This window comes from Rutidosis leptorrhynchoides, unplaced genomic scaffold (assembly GCF_046630445.1).
Source record: "Rutidosis leptorrhynchoides isolate AG116_Rl617_1_P2 unplaced genomic scaffold, CSIRO_AGI_Rlap_v1 contig207, whole genome shotgun sequence".
NCBI lineage: Eukaryota > Viridiplantae > Streptophyta > Magnoliopsida > Asterales > Asteraceae > Rutidosis > Rutidosis leptorrhynchoides.
In genome coordinates this window covers 38,259-63,138 of record NW_027266455.1, presented here as the reverse complement: position 1 = coordinate 63,138, position 24,880 = coordinate 38,259, and the positions used below count along the sequence as shown (strand labels likewise).

The window sequence follows — 24,880 nt, the reverse complement described above, 5'->3', positions numbered from 1 at the left end:
CATATAGAATAACAAAAAAACTCTCAAAACAATTTAATACCTTACGTGTTATATTTGGAAACAAAATAAAAATAATGATAATACTCATAATAAAGTTCTAGGGAAGTTGGAAACCAATCATCACTATTCACAAAACCCTTCAAAATCAAAAGTAAACAAAAATGGAAAACCCAACTAGCATTTGTGTTGATCTCTCAACTGAACCAGATGACGAGTATGTCAACCAACAAGACAAAGAAAGTCAGTGCAAAGCAATAGTCGTCTACGAACTGCCAAAAGAAACAGAGGAGCAACATCAAGTACAATCTTTTGAAACTATAATTAAAGACCCTAAGGTTGTATCTATTGATTTAGAAGAAACTGGTAGTAAAATTTGATGAATTTATTAAATGTGTTGAAAGTGACGAATTCGAGAATGAAGATATTGCTGAGGGTAAATTAGATAGAATTGTAAACAAGAGTGTTAGTGAGCAACAAAAATTATTAATCAAGAATATAAGAAAGAAAAAGACTTAAGAAGAACTTGGTATGGTGTTCTAGTTTTCAAAACCTAGTATCTACAATAAGAAGACTCATCAAGTCGAAGATTATTGGAGCATTATCACCAAGGTACCTGAAAAGGAAGATGATGGTTAACAAAAGAAGTTGAAGAAAGAGGAAAGTAAGAAAGCTTTTCGACTCTACAACACCATGAAATACTAATGAAGAAGAATGTAGGTATGACTTTGTTCATAATGAATTCTCTGAGAAACAAGGAAGCATTGAAGAGATAAGAGGAGGGAATGATGATTTAGATATGTCTGAGAAGAATGGCACTAACATTGAAAAGTGAGAAGGCAGCAGATACACTAGAAACTTATATAGAGGATGTTGAAGAAAGTCAACATTCAGGAACAGTTAAGAAGACAATATCAAATACGGATGGACAAGAAGAAACTGGACAAGCAAGTGATAATGCCAATAATGAAGAATTAAAGGCAAAGCAAGGAATGTCAGGAGGATCTAAAGAAGAAATACAACTTGAGACAATCATATGAGGATACAATGGAGAAGATGAATTCTATCGAGGAAAGGATGCTAGAGCACGTGGTGAAGGATTAAAATCCAAGAAAGATTCGTACTGAGAAGATTGTTTGATCCAGCTGCATTTTAGAAGATCGGATGGTATGAACAGCTAGAGAAATTAGGACTTCTTCTCAATCTAATAAAAGTTGAACCATATGTGGAAACCGTTGTGAAAAATGCATATGCCCACATTACTGAAGATATAAAAAACTCAAGCTCACACCACTATCACAAGTTTTGGGCAAAAGGGCATGAGTACCAACTTTCTCCTAAACACATAAACCAATACTATGAGTATGAACCATCAGAAGATAGATTTATGTTGGTTTTTGACGATCTAGCAGAAGAGCTCACAGGAGGAAAACAGAAGAAATGGCCTAAGGAAAGAATACTGTGTTTAGAACTTACTACATGCTATGCTACACTATAGAAAATTGCAATCTACAACTGGATGCCACACAGTCATGAGGGAGTAGTGAATCTTGAACTTGGCACAATTCTTTATCAAGCTACTAGCAATCAGAAATTAGATCTTGGCACTACATTGTTTGATCTCATAGTCACAGCAGTGTCAAAGACTGAATCCTGTTATTTTTTTGTCTGTCCTTCTCTAATTTATGGTATAATGGTTTCTCAAGGGCTCATTAAGGTACAAAAAATTTTTGGGAAATTATACACATGAAAGCACTTCAATGATTCTACCAGATTACTTGGACCAGTTAAGAACATTCAGACAGGATATCCAATGAAGACATACATAATTCATCTACACCCAGACCTGAGTCTGTTCAGCATAATTTGAGCAGCTTTGTTGAAGATCAAGGAACTTTTCTTGAAGGTCAATTGAAGTATTTTCTCAGCATGAAGAGAGAGGCATGTCGCATGATCTACTCTGTCAAGAAGGAACTTGACAAACTGCCCCCAACTAATGCTAATATGTAAGGGAAGTGTTTCGTTTGAGGGGAGACGCGTTTTCTCTTTACCTATTTTATGATTATGTGATATTTGAATAACTTTTATTTTTTCTTGACTATGGATGCCTATTTATGACTATTTTTACTAAGTATTATTTTATTACTCTTCGGCTCTTTTAGCCAAAAAGGGAGAGAAAAATAGGCTAGTACATTTCTAGAGAAGTTTCGTGTTAAGTTTTGTCAAAAAGTGCCAAAGGGGGAGATTGTGAATATATATTATATGACAGTTATAAAACACATGTGTAGTATAGATTGTCACTTTTTGACACAATAAAATTAGGTGCAGAGTAGTAATATTATTTTAAAAAAATGCTATGTCATGTTAAGTATAATCTATTATTGTAATAAAAATAATAAAATTTGTATTCATTACTTAGATAGAATACATCACTCAGATTGACAAGATGAACGAATAAGATTCAATCAAATATAATAATTAGGATTGATGAAGTGGCAACATCAACAGATGGGATTAAAAGATGTGTTATACAAGAAAAAGATCAAAACAGAATAAGATACATGAAGACTTAAATGGAAAACAAGAGCAAAATATATTATCCTGGTGAAAAGGAAACTGGAATAAATCATGTAAAAGGAAATAGTATTTCATGTATATCAAGGATCTCCACTGATATGATTTATAGATATATTCGGTAACTAGCATTTTCAAATCAAGAGAATTAAAACCATATCGCGTACAATTCTATCTTCATGTTTTGAGTGATCAGCAAGGAAAAAGGAGCTCTAAAAGGAGGGCAAGTTTCAAACAGGACTTTTTGCACAAACAGCATAATAAAGAGAGCATTTGGAAGGGCGTGTCGAGTATCTCCACCTCGTGCCTCTGTTTATTGTCATAGGTTATCCAATATTTAAAGGGTTGTGAGTAGAGATCGAGAGTACTAGCCAGTGTTGGCTAAGTGAGGTAGAGTCCTAGAATAGGTCGGATCATCTAGGTCTAGAGTTACATAAGAAATAATTGAATTATAGGTACATCTATCGTCTAAATCAAACCAGCACATTTCATTTAATATCATTTGTTTGATTTACATATAAATGTCTAAACCTCGCCACACATCCAGAGAGACTTATCATTTGCACGTCAATAAATCTAATCAGTTTAACTCCAATAGTTATAACCGATTCATCCACAAGTCTCAAACACAAATACATTTTGCTTAAAGAGACTTTCAACACAAATAGTTCGTAGCACAAACGGTCCAATAGATCCTTAGATCACCAGATCTATAGATCTCAGTATTTATAACTATTACTGACGTACCTGATTCAGTATCAAATTAACTGAGTCAGATCTGAAGATTCTGGTTCAGTAACAACTCAACTGAATCAAACTAGAAGGCATTAAGTCAATATTTGATTGACTGAGTTAGTTCGACACTTTGTCACGCTAAGTCACGATCACCATAGTCATCTAGAGGAAGGACTTAGGCGTCGTCAGTTTACCACAAATAAGGTGCATCAGCAGGAGCATAGACGATCTTTGTAAGTTTTGATTCAGTTCCTACTGAACTATATTTCCATTGTTTACTGCACTTAGTTTATCTATAGGTTGTAAGCTGATTGTAGGTACTGGATCAGTTGCTACTGATGAAGTACTTGTTTATCATTCACAGTTTATTAGACTCTGCATAATCATTGGAATATTGATTATAAACCGTGTTACAGTTCATATTGTATTACTACTTTACCATCATTGTTCTTAAAATTATATTCAAGTAGTTAACTGTAATCTGTTTCAGTTAGTACTGGTTATTTATCCGCTGTTGTTTAGTATCTAGCTTAAGAATAGGATTGTCTTAATCGTATTTGAATTATTCTTAAGTAGATTATTTATACATCTAATCAATCACTTCGATAAAAAGATAATTTATAAGTGGTTGTTAGATTAAGTTTGAGTTGTATCTGATTAAGATCCAATATTTGGTCACTTAGTCGAAAAGAGTTAGGACTATCAAATTTCAGCTATGACCGATTGATGAACAAATTTTGTTTAATCCTTGCAAAACCTTATTAAGAGCATAACCAATTCCAGGATCATGGGTAAGAATTAAAACAGCACTTTGCATAACCTTTTCACGAGCATGTTCAAAACAACTCTTCAACTTTCTTTCATAGCAAACAATGTCTCATCACACATAGTAGATTCCCAAGATATCATATATGCACATCTCACCATGGAAATATTGGGATCAAATAAATTAATCAAGGTAGAATAATCCAAAGGGAAGAGATTATACACGAAATCACAATCTCCAATTTTCAAGGCCAGCAAACAAACATGATGCAATTTGTGACCAGTTATCCCAATATCGATTCCAAGATCAAAGTGTAGGCATCGAAATTTTGACAACCAATGAAATAATGATCCGTCACTCTAAGTTGAAAATTAGTCCTAGAGCAAGACATAAGAATTGTAGCCCTAATTCCTAGGGTTCCGACGCCGTAAGAATGAAGTCAATCGGAGGTCCGAAGTTCGAGATACGATCATTATACGAAAATTGTTTAAGGTGAATTAAGGATGAAAATAGAGGAATTTAGAAGTCAATGACTAATCAGACTAATGCCAAAATATAGCTGACGACCTAACTAGAAGCGTGAGTGCCAAATATGCTGGAGCCGGACCAAACGTCAATTGATTCCTATCCTTGGAGATAGTAAATAAGGAAAGTATTCAAGAAGGTTTTGGATTTGACAACTAAATCAGCCATGTCGATGACAATTATAATCAAAATATTCATCTTTTAGAAAGTCTTACAATTATATTATGTGAAAAGGGAAAGAAATATTCAAAGTTAATTTAATTGAAAAGAAATTGGACATCAAACACACATATATGGAATAACTGGACAAGCACTAGCTCCAAGCTAGAAGAATACATTACAGATACGATATTTACTGGACAAGCACTAGCTCCAGGCTAGGAGAATACATTGCAGATACGATATTTGCCAAATCAGTGTAGAATGGCGTCACTTTCCTACACGAAATATTTGATTACTTGACATACTTGTACAAAAGAAAAGAATATTTTGTCTTCATGTCATCATAATTAAACCAAATTGCAAAGAATATATTCATAGTTGTCATACAATGAAATGGATTCTGCATCTTCTTGAGTAATATTGAAAGAATGACTGAATAATATATTTTCTAGCTCTAGAGATAGGAAAATGGAAAGTTTTTGACTTTGTTCACATGGTATTGACGTGCATAATACGTTCAAAAAAGAGGAAAAAATATATTCACGTATTTATGACTTCAAACCTCCAAAACACTATAAATAGACCCCTCCCCTTCACAATTCACATACTGAGAATTTTGGAGGAAGTTGAAGAGCTCTTGTTACGCCGCCAGAACGTCGTTATGCTGTCGAAATCCTTCCCGTAGACAACTTAATCCATAAGTAAATCCAGCCACCTCTCTTCAAAAAGCATAAAGGTATAAGCTAAAAGGTATACGGTAAGGAGTAATAGGAAGAAAATTGGTTAGCGTTGATCAAAGGATCAAATAGTTGTGAATTCCTACACTTTTGAAATTTAAATTGTTGAATTGCTAATAAAACTGCTCTTCATTATCGTATTCAGAATATTTTTCTTTGTTTTATTCGTGTCTTCACAAAGACCATAACAAAATTAGCATTTTCCATATCTCGTTTAACCATATCACTACCACACTTAACATGTCCGACTTTGTGGATGCATATTATATCGAGGCATTATTTGACTATAGGTTGTCACTTTTTGACCTTAGGATGGTTAAGAATAAAAATATTTAATAAATTATGTCTTAAGAATATTAGCTATATCAAGGTATCTTTTGGTTTGACCATGAACATTTTTGATCATATGGGCTGTTATTTTTTACGATGAATATAATCATGGATGAGAAGATATCACTTGGATTGCCAACATGGAATGCATCGATGATTAGGATTGAATTACATATTAAGATTGGATTGATGACGTTGGACTATCAAAGGCTAGAATTGAAGACATCTACTCCAAGGCAGGAATCCGGGGACATAAAGTCAATAAGTACATAAGGAAGCGTGATAGTTATAGAAAAGGAAAGTTCTATTACTTTGTGCTTAAGAATCAAATCAGGATCAAACCAGGAATTACAGAATAAGGAAACTTGATCGTTATAGAAAAGGAAAGTTCTATTACTTTGTGCTCAACGATCAAATTAGGATCAAATCAAGAATTACAGAATAAATCACAATGGATTATGTCTTCAAAGGATATGAGTGAGAAGCAAGGCAAGGAGCAACTATAAAAGGAGGGAAAATTTTTAACGGACCTTTTTGCACAAACAGAGCATCAAGAAGGATACAAGGTAGAGTGACGTCAATTCCAATCTAGCCTTCATTTGTTGCCATAGGATCGAGAGTACTAGCCCAGTCTCGGCTAAGTTTGGTAGCGTCCTAGGAAGTAATCGAATTACTATTCTAGGACGCTACCAAACTTAGCCGAGACTGGCTAGTACTCTCGATCCTATGGCAACATAGGAAGTAATCGAATTACTATTGAAAGTCTTGTTGTGTGGCTTGTACACAACATCTAGGTAATTTGAGAATATTATCTTCCCCACTGCACGTTTCAATTAATATATCATTTTTTGATTTGTTTATAAGTCTCAAACCTCACCACCAGTCCAGAGAGACTTATCTTTTTACGTCAGTAGATCGAATCAGTTTAACTCCAATAGTTACAACTAATTCATTCACTTAAAGTCTCGAGCACAATTGCATTTAACTTGGGCAATAAGCACAAATGCGTTCAACTTAGAAGAGACTTTCATCACATGGAGTTCATAGCACAAACAGCATATTTGATCTTTAGATTACCAGATCTAGAAGATCACATTATTCACAACTGTTGTTGACGTGTCTGATTCAGTAAATCATTTAACTGAGTCAGATCTGAAGATTATGGTTCAGTATCAACTAAACTGAATCAGTCTATAAGCCACTAACTCTGGATCCATTTGACTGAATTAGCTCAAAACTTTTGGAATGCAGTCAAGATCACCATCGCCACCTAGAGGAAGAACTTAGGCATCATCAGCTTACTCAACTAAGGTGCATCAGTAGAAGCTAAGGAGACCACTATAAGTTCTGATTCAGTTCCTACTGAACTACCACTTCACTATTTCACATCAATTAGTTTATCTATAGCTTGTAAGCTATTTGTAAGTATTGGTCCAGTGGCTACTAACCAAGTACTCGTTAATCTTTCATAGTTTATTGTACTCTAAATTATTGATAAGACCAACCGTTATAAACTGTGTTAGCTTGTACCGTACTATTGTTTTACAGTTATCATTCTTAGTTTCATATTCAAGTAGTTAGCTATAATACTTTTAGATAGTACTGGTTGAATATCCGTTGTTTAGTATCTAGCTTAAGAATAGGCTTATCTTTATTGTTTTCAAATTATTCTTAAGTAGATCCTTTGTACATCTAATTAATCACTTCAATAAAACGAGTTATATGTAAGTATTTGTTAGATTAGGTTTGAGTTGTAACTGATTAAGTTGCCTTTTAGGTCACTTAGTCGAAAGAGTTAGGGCTATCAAATTTCAGACTTTATCCATAGCACAATTAACAAAGCTTGAACCAGAATGCATGATCATCATAGAACTATCCATGGTAAACAAAGGAGATTTATGCAAATAAAATTTCTCTACCTCACGAGGCAATTCAATGAACTTCTCATTCTCCAAGTTTCTAGCACAAGTTTTATGCATGATGGGTTTCTTGTCATATACCTCAACCATGTAATTTCTGAAATTTGGCAATGAATTGATGTCATCTGGTTGAGTGGAGACAATATCCCTTTAACAAATTATGGATTTCTAGGACAATGGTTGCATAGGGTGACTCATTTCTTTTTCCTCCTCCTCAAGGTGAGCGGGTAAAAAAGACGGCAAGTCAATTAGGATGGCCTCCTTTTTATAGTTAGGAAAAATATCACAATGTTCAACATGATCCGGAACCATCACATATTTTACTTCACCACGTTTAACAACATAAGAATTTCGTCGTCCACAATCAATGGCATCATTATCAAACATCCAAGGTCTCCCAAGTAGAAAATTACATATAGACATAGGAGTTACATGGAATTATACCTTGTCTTCGAACTCACCAATGCCGAAGGAAAAGCAAAATTGTTCGGACAGAACAATTTCTGGTGTGAATCAACCCCCACCACTTTGTAGGGCTCAGCCAAAGGTTCTACTTGGAGCTGCAACTTCTCAACCATGTAGGTGGAGATTAAATTCTCACATGATTCCCCATCTATGATGACTTTGCAAACACGTTCTTAGACGGTGGCTCTTGTACGAAAGATAGAGTTGCGGCACAAATCGTTACTGGTTGAGATCAACATGATGAGAATGGAATAGAAGCAACCCAAGAGAGTAGGTTGTGCTCTGATACCGGCTGATGGAGAATCGTGACTAGAGAAGTTGAATTCCGATCAAAATCCGTCCAAGAACACAAAACAGGAAAGTTCTTCTCGTTGGCAGAAAACTGGCTGTAATTTCAAGGGCCTTTCCCGACTCAATATTGGATGAAAACAGTGGCATCTTGATCCTAAATTGAATTTTAGGTTGTCTTTTTTCCAATGGAACAAGAATCTCCCTGATCGGATTAATAACAAGTTCTGTAGAGCTTGTCGAAATTCGGTTGAAGGTGAAAGGCTTCTTCTACCAAGCAGAAACTTAGGTCTAGTTTCTGACGAGTGTAGAGAAAGCAATTGAACTTGATTGGGATGATTCCCAAAACTAAGCTCCAAGATGTCTCTTTAATGTCGTTTTAGATTCATGTTAATCGGACCAATATTGGGAGAGTAACGTTGATTTTGGTGAGACTGTAGAAAACTGGGCGAGTGAAAGAAAGATGAACAAACACGTGATGATTTTCTGATTAATCGACAAACTCGAGTGTTTTCAGATTAAACACACAAACTATGAGTGCTTTCAGATTAAACACACAAACTAAACAAGCTTCACGCTTTTCCTTTTCTCAATTCGAAAGTCTTATTTCATTGATCAACAAAATGGGGAAATATAAAGAACAGAAAAAGAAACAAAACAGCCACAAAATAGGGACTTCCTAGATTCCTAAATTGTTTTATCATTAAAGTAAATATGACTAGGAATATAAATAGTTTCTAAACAGAAAATATCAGGCAATAATACATGAAATTCGGTCAGAACTATAAATATAGATAATTTAGTTCAGTTTGGTTCAATCATCAATTAAATGAATTATTGACAACAGAACTGATCAAGTGAATGGATAACTGATGACTCCATCCTTAATCTTCTTCATCTTCACTCCAAGGTCCTTGAACTTTTCTTTATAATTCTTCTCATCCTTCAGCTTCACTTTGTACTTCTTGACTCTCACTCCTAGCTTAGGAAGTTATTTGTTTTACGTTGCTTTCTTGGCAAGAAAACTAGGACACTCTTTCTTCTTTTTCAAGTCACGGCCAAAGTAGAAGAGCTTATAACCGTTTCATCTAGCATCAACATGAGTTTCATTAATCTCCTTGTCCCTCTATTCAGCCTATACAAATAAATATGTTGCTTAGAAGACAAGAACTAGCTCAACTTAGCTCAAGGGATGTTCAACCAGCTCTTTTCCAATTCCATTGATCATCTTGGCGAAAATAAGAAGTTCGACTCCTTTAGGGACCAAGTCATCTTTGGACAAGATTCTCAAAGACACATTAAATGCTCATCCGGACAAAAATCTCCAAACCAGCTCAAGCTCTCCTCCAGCTCATACTAGCCATTCATCATGAAGAGCCTCCAAATTAAATGCAAGTTCATGCTTCTCCAAAGCATTATTTGGATTCACACCTATTCACACCATCAAGGTTGTTTTCACACATGTTCACATGACGCATAAAAGGCTGCCGCCAGCATTTACTCAGGAGTTGAAGCTTTCACATTAGTTCACATCATGCAATTACCCCATTCATGGCTGCCAAATTCTATCCATGCACCAAAGTTATTACTTCAGTTTTTAATAATGTATTTAGTTTCTTTAATTCTCTCAAGAATATGTATGTAGTTTCTCTTGGAGTCTTTTCCTTTTGTTCATGCAGTAACATCTCCTAGAGACTACTAGACTTCCTTTGCCATATTTGGACCTTGTATTAGCCTATATATGTGCGTTATTTCTTCAATAAAATTCAGACTTTGTTACAAGAAAAAATCTCCTATTATTTTATCTTTTATCACAAGTATAGTTTCTTTCTAAACTATAATTTTTTGTTGGCTTCATAACAAAACTTTGTTTATTTCTTTTCCTAGAAATATAATTTTGGTCAACTCAAAGGGGATTTGAAAAACTCGATCACTATCATCATTTGGACACTTAGAAAGTCTCTCAACTTTTTAAGTACTATAACTCAAGATTTCCTTCATTTCAATAGGGAAGAATTTCGGCCAAAGCCTTATTCTTTCTCTTTGTTGGATTTCTTCGCTCCAGTTTGTTTCTGCTGAAATAACCTGTGTTGTAATAGGATGTGTTGGAGTAGACTTTGTTCTAACCGTCCCTTTTTTAGTATCTGTAACGACCCGATTTCAACAATTTCTACGATGAGTTATTTTGAGATTTTTAAGTCGATAACCATATCATAAGATCTTACTTCTACGACAAGTAACGTTCTAATTATACCGTTAGATTTGATTTGAGACGATTGATTTAAGTAGCAAATACTATAGAATGTTTCTACAAAAAAAAATTTTACAAGAAAGTTTTACAAATGTCCAAATACAATCTTTGAATTACAATAGCTTATTTCCAATACATATAAAAAAATACTACCTACTTCCCACTACATGTACTACTTACAATTCTACACACACCTACATAAAAACTTCCAATCGGCAGCCACTCTCTGCAAGAAAAACCATGGCAGCCTGCAAAACCAAGACAAGCAGCCTCTTTTTTTGACAATCTTTACAAGACAACAACAACACAAGTCAAACAAAAATTTTCATCACATGCTAAGCCTACAATTATACATAACCAGTATGTCAAAGACATCTCACCCAAGTTAAAACAAGTTACCCTTCTGACAAATGCATCTGTCCACAGTTGGATCACAAGAGCTTTACAATATCAACTCTCAACAGGAAACCCTCAAATCAACTCCAAAATATCAACAAGCCTACTGTTATTTTTCTAAGCCTACCAGTTCTCTATCACGTTATAAACAACACTCACACTCATTACATAGCAAAGCAACAACCAGAATCATCATCAAACACATAGAATCAATTCTGCCAAAAATAGAACAACTCGGAAATATAATTTTTCTAGAAAGCGAAAAACTTACCTTAGTTATGTTCGTCGTCCATCATTGATCGTCACCGTAGCCGTCGTTGACCCCGCAACCGCCGGGAACCAATCGAGTCGCAGCCGAGTTAGGACTGAGTCGAGACCGAGTCAACCGTTTCGAGCCAATTCCAGCCGAGTTCCGGTGTTCCCAACCTGTATCAAAGCTATTCAATACCGGAAATCATCAAACTCAGTCAAATCAGTAAGAACCCTAATCTTCAAATTCAATTCAAGCCAAATAAAATTGTTTTTATCGTCGACTTTAGTGTAGAAACGATTAGAAGAAGGAGTAGAATAACATATATCAGAATCAAGGCAAATCCCCAATTAAACGGATGAACCTTAAAATTCAAAAATCCTAATTAAAGATTAACGAAACAAAAATCAAAGAAAACTAATCTTGGATTCGAGTTTCCCGTGTTAATTACTACCGGAAACGGTCGACGTTCGAGCCGGAGACAGGCAAGGACGACGAAGAAGCAGAGAGACGACGGAGAGAGGCGGGGGAGAAGCAATCCGGAAGAAGAAGAAGTGATTGGACCGATCTGTCCAATCATTTTTATAACCAATCAGTGAAAATCGATTTTATTGTTAAAACACTAAACTGCCCTTTCAAGTTTAAAGTATTTACAAAAATGTTAACGTGATTTTTTTCGATCAATTACAAAGTCAAAGGTTTAATTGTCTTTTCAAAGTATTAAAATCAGATCTTTCGGTTTATTTCAATTCAATTCGGTTTAATTCAATCTGTCAAATCGGTTCAATTTTGAATCACCCGCACCTATGTTAAAAGTCATTTATACCCTTATGTTTTTAAAATATTTACAGATTTACCAACGCGTCAGATTTATAGTCAAAGGTTATTTTTGTAAATTCGTACAGGTTCGGGTAAACTGATTTTTAAAATATTTCGAACCTAATAAAATCATTTTTACTCGTCCCGAACCTACCAAATATTTATAGTAAGTTAAATATATTATTTTGAACATAATACCAAATATTTAATTTATTTTAATTTCTGAGTTAATTAAGGTTATAAGAATATTTTAAATATAACTAAGTATTTTTAAAATTATTTAAAGTAATATTTCAACTTGAAAAATTCTGTCAGAATATTATTTTCAATCCTTTGAAGTATTATGTAATTTTTATAATATTTTTCTATTATATAAATGATTAATTAAATAATTAAACTAAATAAATGATTTAAGATAAATACCAAAATAGAATAACTTAAATTAAATATTTAACTTTAAAAATTAGAGCCACTGCGACGAGTGTGACGCATAGGATTCAATTCGAGTAATTTTCCATTAAGCGTTAGTACTTACGAAATTAATAATCGATATTCGATAGGTCGCTAAATTTCACGCTAAACGGACAGAACGAATCGAGGAGCACTATAAGGTGAGTGTTACTTTCCTTTTAATTATGAAGAATATGTTGATGCTTTATGAAATATGTATATGTTACTATGCCGTGATTTCTGTTATATCAAGGTTTATGATTTGTTTAAATGTATAGCGTAGTTATGTATTATACCTTTGAAAACTAGAGAGAACCTTCAAGACCCTAAAAGCAAAGTTTTATTTGCTTCTTAATGACGAATTTAAAAGCAAGTTTTGCTTTATTATATATTATATGTATATATATATATATGCGAACCCAATATAAATGTTTTCTTCGAGGGAATTCGGTGGACTTTGTGGCGACCAATCCAAAGAAAGTACTTAATCCTTACGTGACCCCATGATGACGGTCTGATCAGAGGGTACGGCTCCCCTAGTTTATCTAGCTGGAGTTTATTTATGGCGCCCATGGTGACGGGTGCCGAGGTATTAGGATATTACAGTAGGTCGCTCCTGTTGTAGTCATCCTAATGTTTTTCACTGACGGGATTCGACGAGTTTCTAAAGATGCTTATGAAGACTTATAATGACAAAGTGATTTATAATGTTTATGAGTTCAAAGTTTACCTTAAAGATATTTTAAAGTAATTTTTTCAATAAAACCTCACTAAGCATTATAGCTTATCCTTTTCGAAAAACTTATGTTCTTTCTCTTCAGATTGAGTTGGAAATTTCTGAAAGAGGAGTTAGCATCTTTTTCGTCCAGTCAGTTTTCGTTGGTTTAGCTTGTGATTCTCATCACTTGATACACCATCATGTAGCCTATACAATTAACCAATAATCGATCACAAATAATATGCGACATAATTAGATGATAATCTATTTATACCTTATATATATAATGGCCGATCCATTCGCCCCAAGTACTTATGTCAGATAATTTTTTTTGTATTTAGTGTTTATGAAAGGTTCAAAGTGGCTTTTTAGTACAATGTTCATTTTCAAACCAAGAGGTCTCATATTCAATCCGTCCAATCTTCCTTTTTGCAGGGATAATATCACTCGAGATACCTAAAACCAAACTTTTTTAACACAGAGGTACCTCGCATAATTTTCGTAACGAATTCATACCTATTTCGTTAAATCCTCAACAAACTCATACCTACCATTTAAAAAAGATGATGTGTCTTTTTTTCCCGTTAGTTCATCCAACGTGTGATCCACCTAGGATCCACGTGGCATGCCACGCATACAAAATGACCCTTTGCCACAAAACCACTCCGACCACCACAGTTCGTCGACCCACTTCCTTGCAATAGCCATCACTTCTCACCATCTCTCTCCGATGTCGAACAACCACCTCCACCCATCTAATTGATCCACCACCAAGACTCGTGCCACCTTCGCTCATCGCCACTCGTGTTTTCCTTTTCAATAGCCACATCTCAACACGATGACGAGTTGAGTAGCAAGAGATTGCAGAAAGTTAGAGCTCTCTAATAGAGTTTACTATGCAACACTCATAGTTTGAGAGAATAAAACTTTAGGTCCTGATTTTTTGGAGAAGATGAAGTTCATGTCCAAAATTTTTAAAAGTTGCATTTTCGTACTTGTTTCATAACATCACTGAAAACTCAAAGCTCAAGAACGGTTATGGGTTCTGAAAAACTTAAAGGGAGAGGCTTTAAGAAAGTGTGATGCCATGGAACCTCTAGAAATGACAAAAATTGATAAGACCTGAACTTTTAAAAAGATAAAGTTTAGTCCTAAACTTTGAAAATGATGAAGTCGGGTCCTTGTAATTGAAACAGAGACAGTAATTTTCTTTTTTTTCTAGGTTTGACATTAGAAAAAATAGAGATTTGTGATGTTGTGATATGGCTATCCATCAGATGGTGGAGACGAATGGAGGTGTTGCACGTCTCGCTGGAATATCGATTAGATGGGTAGAGGTGGTGGTCGAACTGTGGTGGTCGGAGTTGTTTTGTGGTGAAGTGGCATTTTGTATGCATAGCATGCCGCGTGGATCCTACGTTGTTGACACAAGGGTGGACTTATGGAAAAACGGTGACATGTCGGCTTTTTTTAACTATAGATATGAGTTTATTGAGGATTTAACAGAATAAGTATGAGTTAGTTAGCAAAAAATCACGAGATAGCTCCCTATTAAAAAAGTTTGGATTTAGGTACCTCGAGTGATATTATCCCCTTTTTGAACTTGTTTTTTGTGACAGTCCATATTATAAATCTATGTGGAAGTCGATGTGTTATAATAATTGATTCGTACTATCCACATTAATAAGTTACAACTTCTTTTCGAAAGCTAATCGACATAAAGGACTAAAACATGATGGAAAGGCGGGTGTTTGTCTGTGGAGACAATTGTCGATTTTGTGGTGACCACGTGCCATCGCTTGTGTCTGGTAAGAATGACCACCGCACCAGGAGAGCCGAATTATTATATTTGGTATCAGAGCCAGCCATGTATGCTTTCAGGATTGTGTTTGGGTCCCTCAGCAAGGACACTGGTGGTGATTGTGACAGCCCACATTGTAAAGTAATGTGGAAGTCGATGTGTTAAAGTAATTTATTCGTACGATCCATACCAATAAATTGCAACCTCTTTTCAAAGCTGAGGGTGCTTGACGTGGAACACTATAGATAGGTGACTTAGGGAAGTTTTCTCTAGGACCGTTTGAGTAATGACAAAACATGCTGAAAAGATGGGCGTTGATATCCAGAAACAATCTTCGATTATGTGACGACGTCATGTCACTAGTGGTTGTGCCCGATAAGAATGGTTATTGTATCGAAAGGAACAGGTCGTTATACTTTTTCCATTCTTCTATAGAACTGCTTTAATATTGGTAAAATAATTAATAAATAATATTTTACCTGTATAATATAAGTTCCGCCATGTCTGTCTTCTTGCATTTATTTTTTCCTTTTTCTTATTAAACAATTTAAATAATGACAAAATAATGACAAAATAATTATTAAAATAATATTTAATCTATATGATATAATTTTCTACACACGTTTAAGAAACTTTTTAAACTAAATATTTCAACAGATAAATTTAGAATAACAAGGAAGTATTAAATTAAATGTCCCTATCACTTAATTAAATTATAAGTTAAGTCTTTACCATTCACTTCACAATATTTAAAGTTTTTGTTTTACATATGTTAAATAGTTAAATAACATATATTTTGCAATTATAAAGAGTCTTAGTTTAAGGTTTTTGCCATTTTTTATCATTAATAACTACTTATAACTTTTTTTATAATTATTTTCATAAAAAGATTTTATCCACTTAAGATACTTGAGTTAGATGTGAATTATATGTGGATGAAACAACAAATTCATTTAATATGTTCATATATTTAGCGATTGAAAAAAATATTATAACTTCGTATAAAAAAATAAATGAATGATATAACGTTTAGTATTTTTTTTTCGTGCACATGTATTTTTTTCCCAATGATGAAATTTTCGGGATCCGCAGCTGTATATACACACGTGTGACATTTTCCACTAGTGTAATTAGGGTCATTTTTCAGTCCTTTGGGTAGTTTTGGTCTTTTTAATCAATGACCCCATAATGTTTGAGAAAAAAAATTTAGCCTCCAACTATTATTTTAAGTACAATTTACATCTTTTATAGGATACTTATATTTTTTTAGAGAACGTTTATGTAGATGGGGTGTTTGTAATATAGAAACTTGTCTCTTATGCCATTCTGAGCCTGAAACTGTGCAACATCTGATTTTGATTGCCCCATGACGAAATTGGTTTGGAATGATATTCTGCCAAGATGTGAGAAAAATAGGCCGCCTTTTTGTTGGAGAACAGAGGTTGGCTGGTTTGCTAAGAAAGCGGTGGGGAAGACAGTGTTATCGAAGATTAGGAGATGGACTTTGCTGTCTTGTCTATGTAATATATGGCAAGTCCGGAACAGAATATTATTCAGAGGAAATGTTTTTGATGTAGATAGACTTATACAGAGTATTAAACATGCCATGTATTATCAATTGGGAAATTGAAAAGGTCATACACACTTGGAGATGTTAGGAAGGTGGAGTTGATGTAATAGACGCAGCTTGTTGCGTCTGAGTTTTTATTCTTAGTTTTAAGTTGTATTCGTCTTTTCCTGGTTCAATAAAATAAATTTGCACCAAAAAAATAAACATATAAAAAATTATTCCAAGTGTTTTTTTAAATATATGTTCAGTTCAATTCAATTCAAAGAAAAAACATCATGTATTTTAAGACGGTGATAATATATGTAACTTATATCTTAAATTATATGATATTTTGATTTTTTAATCATAAATAATTTATACATTATATTTTGACATGAAGATAATATTTAAGTGGAGACTGGTTGATTTTTTTGAACTTTTGTGAAAAAAATGTCAAGAATTTATTATTGAAAATAACAAAGTGAAATTGAAACCTCTATATGGAAAACAAACTAACGTTAACATCATACAGTACAAAGGTGATTTTTCTTCAAACCATAATTAAACACACAAACGCCAACATGAGATATTCGGTGTCTCATGTATCACTTCTCGATGACATGAAAATGCTGGCGAGGGACAACCATAACATACAAACCAAATAACATACATCCAATAATAGGCCCGACCCAAAATACCCATTGCCCATTCCAAAGGTGACCCCCTCTCACGATAGCCGGACCCAAGCACCTAGCCGGGTGGAGCCCCGCTCCGCTATACCCTTTCGTTCCGGTCACCGTCGTGGAAATAAATACGAGTAATCCCAAGACTATCCCAACTATGAAACAAACGGTTACCCTCCCAATTCTCTGTACTTGTCTTGGATCAAAAGCCATCCACACCGAGGAAAATAGGAATACAAACACACATATAATCTCCATCCATAGGGCCTGACCCATTTCCAAACCGATTTCTATATTCGACCCGTCTGCTCCTTGAATAATGCTGGTGACGTGGCACCCGCCTAGTTTGGAACTTCTCTCAATAGAACTGTTGACCACGGCTTTTAGTGCTAGTGCACCGAGAACAGCTCCTATGCATTGTGCGAAAATATAGATTGCAGCTCTGGAGACCGAGATCAGGCCGCAGAATAAGGCGGCGAACGTGACGGTAGGGTTGATGTGACCGCCAGAGACAGGGAATGTGGCGAGGAGAAAAATCGTGACGATGATTGCTATGATTGTTGACATGACGAGGTTTGGTGTGCTGGTGTCTGTTTCCAGTGAGGAGATTACAATTGTGTCCAATGCGAAAACTAACACTGCTGTTCCGAAGACCTCTGCAATAGATGCTCTCCAAACCTGATGATGTTTTGCCACAATTTAGATTTTTCAGTTTTGGAATGACTTCCACACGTTGGCTTAAACAACTTTCGTAGAATGATAAACAAATAATGGCTTCAATAACACTTTCTTTTTTTTTTTATGTAATCAATAACACTATTTTAATAGCAAATAATATATGGGAATGAATCAAAGCTAGTTAAACATGTAAGCCTATATACCTAGATGTGCCATGACCTATGGAGGGTTCGAGATAGTGGACTTGACGATATTTAAAAAAAAAAAAAAAAAACATTCTTAATAATTTAATCAGAAAGTAAGGCATCATATTTTTCTTTGGCAGATTTTAGAAACAAATTTTTTTAGGAGCAACCAACTACGGCGTGATCAGTTGGTTACAAGGCATTTCCTCCGTCCAAAATAACATAATTAATCATATACTCTATCTATCTATATTTTGATTAATGTGACATGATATAATTAAATAAATATGATGAGAATATTTTTGTAAAAAAAAATAATTTTTAGGTATGATAGTTTGTTGAATTTAGAGAAACTTAATCAATATTATTTTTAACAAAACTATCCTCATTATACAATATTAATTATATTATGACAAATTAATCAAAACATCATTTATTTGAAGATGGAGATAGTAATTAATATGAACATACAAATCATTATTTCAATTAATTAATTTTTACTTTTTATAATATTTATAACTTTTACTATACGAACACTTTATTTAAGTTCCCACCCAAATATTACTCTCGAAGTATACCCTTATTATCTCCTATTTCAACATCTTTTTAGCTGAATATTATAGATATAATTATTTTTCATGTTTACTTTTTGATAAGAACGTTCAAACAACTTTAAATCGAAAGTTTTGAAAGGATGTTTAGTGCAATTAATAAAACTTACGAGAGGTCGTCCTCGCTACCGTATACATTTCTACCAAAGACAAAAAAAACCATGAGTTTTAGTTAGAAAGAAGAAAATTCATATATGAGTACCGTTGGTGATAAAAACTCTTCTAAGCCAAGCATCTTCCTTAATGGGCTCTGATTATCTTCTGTGTCAGACTTCCATAACAACGCCCTGAAATTAATAATAATCATTTTCATCATAAACCAAAAAATAAAATAAATAAACTTCAATAACACAAAGAAGAAAAATTAATATTGGAGAGCTTAGATACTTGCATTGGGGTGGTCTTAACTTGTGTTTCTTTACCACCATATACGTTTTCTTCGTCCCCAACATTATTATTATTATTAATGGCTCCTGCGGTTCTGTCCATCTTCTTTTTCTTTTTCAATAGATATGTATGCAACAGTGTGCCATTGGAGTCGTATTTATATCCAAAACTATGGGATCAAATACTTGTCTTATACTAGTTGGCAGTAGTTCAATTTAATTTTAGTATTTGATAATAATATTATATTTTAAAATTAGTAGGTCTCCAATTCGACTCGAGTTCGAAACATGTGAATGTAAAAATATTCATTTTATGAATGAGCGCATCCAAAATTATATGGGTGAGAACATCCATATTATATTAATTGTTGACCCTTAAAATCATAATATTTATTATACTTTAGTACGTACGTAATAAATATCAACTACAATATGGGCTACTTTCCTGCCACTTCTTTGAATTATTTGATGTCATACCTTGAAGGATTTTCCACACATGAAGTGGACTTTTTTCCTTCTTAATTAATACAGTAGAGCACATAAGTGGACTTGCATACCCGCTTTTAATGCAAAGATTAAATAAATATACTACATTTTTTTATTATTATTATTATTTTGAGAATTATACTACACGTTAATTTTGATTCTATCTAGATATATTGAGTTGTCACGCTAAATTTTATAATTTTCATCAAAAACAAATTTTATAGCCGGCTCGCGCGGTTCACATGAATTCTTTTTATTTTCTTTATCCTGTCTTCACATTAAAGAAAAATTCACGTGCAAAAACCTTAAATCCTTTCAATTTAATATTTTCTATATCATCTCACTAATTTTAAATACTCCAATCATAATCACATAATGCTTTTTAGTTTTCGAAATCATTGACCTTAAATTGGTTTGAGAACATCACAATCGTAATCATCGTAATGTAATTATGATAGATAATGACATATACATAGAAACATCCAAAATTTAGACATAGTTGTCAAACAGACGTAAATTAAGACATAGAAATTACGTTTTACCCAGATTTTCTGTGTTAGATTATAATACTCACCAAATTTGGTGCATACCACGTACATTTCAAAGTTATGATATGCATATTCATCAAATTTGTGCACATTTAGTTTTACCGTGCATGCTAAAAACGTCTTAGATGTTGTAATGGTAGAGAGGACGTCTCAAGACGCATATTGGTTTGTGCCACTAGTCGAGTTGAACATGCATTATAACTCGGCATAACCTATATTATGAAATCACATACCGTCCTGATTTTATATAATTATTCGAGTTAATTAAACTGTCACAAGCCGGGGTGTTATAACAGTTGGGTGTTTTCAATTAAATCCAATTATAACAGAATGATGATAATTGAATGGAACGCAATAAGGAAATAACACACGCTATTTTTACGTGGTTCGAAACCAACCTGATTTCTACGTCCATTCACTAAAAATCAGATTTATAAGTACATGGAATTTTCCTTCTAACTCTCTTCCAACTCGTCTCACCACAATTATAATAATAAACCTTAACAAAACTACTTCACCACTAATAACTATAAGTATATGTAATTTTCTTAGACTAACCTCATCTTACACCTCACCATAACCTTTATTTGAAAGATGCACTTCTATAATCTGACCAGCTATATGATTACTTTTTTTCTAGGAAGAATATTTTTTGATTTCATAATTTCTGCTAAATAAATAAGTAAACTATTTAGTTCAATGAAAATTCTATAACAGGAAAGCTGAAATCACACGTTAATGTCTTTAACGATAAATATGTGCTCCACTCTTCTCCATATCAAGACTGCCGTAAAGAATAATAAAAGAAACAGTGACGATTTCTTTTATGTGGAATGAGGGAGGATTTTCCACAATTGACTCCAATTAAGAATGAATATATCCTAAAATATTTTTTTTATGAAAATAATATATATTTCTAATTTACCCTAATTTAAAATCTCCACAATTTGAGTCCTAATCAATTGTGATGAAAGATGACAACATTAATTAAATCGGCTAGATTCCCGGTCAGACACGGTCGAAAATAAATCATGCCGTGACAATACAGTTGGTCATTTGTCAACCCTTATTATGAGGCGTAGAATTATATTTTTCTTTAACTCATGTATTTATGGTTAATTAAATATAATATTCTATATTAAAAAATCAAATAAAAAATATTGGACAGAATTTAGGTGTGGAGTTTTAGGTATTGGTCATTTAGATTTTCTTCAAGAAAAAACATGTGTACAATAAAATCCACTCGGCATTTAACCACAATTCTATCGATAACGGAACACGTTCAGTTGGCTAATTTTTCGGCCAAAACAGGTAACATTAAATAATAAAAAATTGGGCCCACATTAACCTTCCTTCTCTTCATGCCGGCCATCTCTTTTCTCCCTCCTCCCACTCTCGCCCACCATCGCCATTAGGGTGGGCATCGGTTCGGTTTGGGTTAAAATCGAGAATAACCGAATCGAACCGAACCGAAAACTGAAAATTTAGTTTGCCACAACTGAAATCGAACCGAATGCATTCAGTTTCGGTTTGGTTAAAAACCGAAAATTTTGGTTCGGTTTTCTGTTAAATCCGAACCGATTAAAAATTGAGAACAAAAATCAACAATCTGATTGAAAAAATAAATTATACAGAGTCCTATAGAAAAGAAAAATAATCATTAAAACAAACAAAAATTAAATATAGGGACCTATATATAAGAAAAATAAACCATCCCCTTCGGCCTTTGACATGATCACGACCATCGATCACCTATTCACAATAGTTAAATGACTCAAATTCAAAATTTTAGTTCTCTGGCTTTTAATTCAACTCCAGAATACCCTAAAATCTAAAATCCTCGATCAAATTCTCATATCTTTAACCAAATTTGGTCCTAATCTAAAAAAATCGAGATCTGATAATAAAGTTTCTCAGATCTAAGTTTCGAAAGGAAGGTTAGAGGAGGAAGTAAGAGATTTCGTCGAGGATGATACATTGTGAGTGAGAGATGGCGGATTACGACTTGATACCTCGAAATTCGAATAGCGCCGCCTCGACTCCATTACCGCCACTTAGTTTTCCCTTTGCTCATATGAAGAGATCGTCCTGGTGAGTCGATTTTACTCGTGAAGAGATCCTCAAATCGAAAAGTGAGAGGGTTGAAAAGAAGCGGAGAAGAAGAAGACCCGAACATGATGTAGAGAGAGAGCGAGGGACGAAAAGAAGTGGAGAAGATAAGAAGAAGAAGAAGAAGAAGACGTGTGTTGTAGTGTAATTTTAACCTTAAAAATAAATTAAATTAGTTTTTTTATTCTAGTCGGTTTGGTTTAAACGACGGTTAACCAACAACCGAACCGAAAATAACCGAAAATTGAAATGCCATTTTTGCAACAATCGAAACCGAACCGAAATATCGGAAATTGCAATCGATTTCGATTATTTCGGTTCAATTTCGGTTTGATTTTCGGTCCGGTTCGATTTTTGCCCATCTATAATCGCCACATCTTCTATCTCTCTTTCGTTATCGTCCCTCAAAATTTTCAATTAATCATAAAATCACAGCTTACGTCCAGTTAATTAATCGAACATACTATAAATAATCGAAAATCTCAGCCTATACTGCAGAGAAGGCTTTAACGGGAACAATAATTAGGTTAGGTTTATTATCATGATCTTAGTCGATTGGGTTTGGTCGTCACTCGTCAATTGAGTCTGTATGGTGGTTTCGATATGTAGATTGAAATTTATAGATAGATATGGTGCTAAGATGATTGAGGCTTCAGGTGTTGGCGATAGTGGAAAGGGCAGGGGATTTAGGCGTTATATTGGTTAAATTGATTAACAGACATTAACTCTTTGTTTGACAGAATTTATAAACTTGTGCACATCAGTTGCTTACTTGTAATTTTATTTTACACATTTCAACTTTAAATAAAGATATCTACATGACCAACACCTAAAAATCTCCATATCTAAGTTATGCCCAACAATATTTGCATAAAATTAGTATATAAATCAAGATAGTAGTCTAATGATTAAGACATTGCCTTTCTTCTCGAGAGGTTGAAGGTTCGAATTCATTGGGAATGTCAAAAAAATAAAATAAAATTAATACTATCTCCGTTTCACAATACTTGATGTTTTGGTTAAAATGACATGGTATAATTATCAGGTGCACTGAAGGTATTTTTGTGAAAAAAAATATTTCTTAAACTTCCCCAAATTGAAGAGAACATCATGTATAGCTTAACAAATATTTTCTTTGATCAACATACCCTCATTATAGCTAGTAGTAATCTTCTTATATACTAAAGGAGAAGGACAAAACTATATGTTTGGTCCTTAACGTTTGCATGTGCAGCCTACATCATCCCTATCATATGAATTCGGGTAGATAATCCCAACCTTTGACAAAAAATTAGATAACTGATCCTTGATCGATAACGTCCGTCAAATATTAATGATGTGGTCAGTTAAACCTATAATATGACGACACATGTTATTTACGTGTAAAATGTGCCATGTCACTTATTTCAGATATGATTAACTTGCATTTATACCTATACCCAAACAAACCAGACAAACAATACCTAAATGGTTCTGTCGAATTTCCAGCTACAGGCTCCGACATCGATGAGCGATGGCTCATGCCAACAACGCTATCTTTCATGCCGACGTCGCCACACCACATCAATTCCGATGACCCCTCTTTCGAAAACGCCGTCCATTTTGCGGCATCAGCTAACGAGTTCGTTTAGCTCTGCCGCACCAACTCAAGTTGATGATCGTTCGTGGTAGTATTTCTGCTATAAGCTCACCATCCTTTTCTTTTCTAAATTTCCTATTGTATTCATGATTAATATTAATTTTTTCAATTCCACAGAGTCTCGCTATCATTCGATATGATTTTGCAGATCATAAAAAGGAAATGGCTACAATATATATAGTCTTTACATCATCAACAAATCATGTGGACTGATCTCTTAGAAGGTATAATCTCTGATTGTGTTCCATTGAATTGCTCGTATTTATTTGAAGTGCAATGCTAGTATTGAATCTATTGATTGCTTTTGACGAATGGTTTTGCTTTTCAATAAGAAAATTACGATTATGGCTCAGCGGGACGACCAGATACAAATAGTCATACAAGCTTTAGGAATCTGGATTTTTCGATTTAAGGTTCATACAAGAGAACTGGGGAATTCTATTATGGTTTAGGGTTTGTGAAAGGGAATGATTTCTCGATTTTCACTGTGACAGTAGTATATATACTCTACCAGAATAATTGTGATTTGAGACGGAAATTTGCGACAGGAAAAAATTAGTTGGAATTGCGACGGATTTTGAAGTCAATTTCCGATAGAAATGAAACTTCAAAGGTTGACTTTTCAGTCTCACTTAGCAACCGAATTTACAACGGAGTATTACGTTACCAACAAATTTCTAACAGAATTTTCTATCGCAAAACAAAGATGCATTTGCGACGGATTTAGCAAGGGAATTTTTTGACTAAAAGGGGCTTTCTAATGGAATATTCTATTGCCAACAGTTTCCTGACGAAAATTTATATCACAAAAAAGAAACATTTT

General features: G+C 34.0%; 1 protein-coding gene across 1 annotated transcript; it reads right to left on the bottom strand.

Moving 5' to 3' along the window:
- Nucleotides 1–17,337: 17,337 nt before the first annotated feature.
- Nucleotides 17,338–21,721, bottom strand: LOC139881892 (probable aquaporin TIP3-2). The gene is made up of 4 exons (XM_071866290.1): nucleotides 21,658–21,721; nucleotides 20,543–20,546; nucleotides 19,092–19,176; nucleotides 17,338–18,093 (listed from the first exon to the last, which is right to left on the bottom strand). Exons 1-4 carry the CDS (start codon nucleotides 21,719–21,721, stop codon nucleotides 17,338–17,340), a joined length of 909 nt encoding a protein of 302 aa, XP_071722391.1.
- Nucleotides 21,722–24,880: the final 3,159 nt, after the last annotated feature.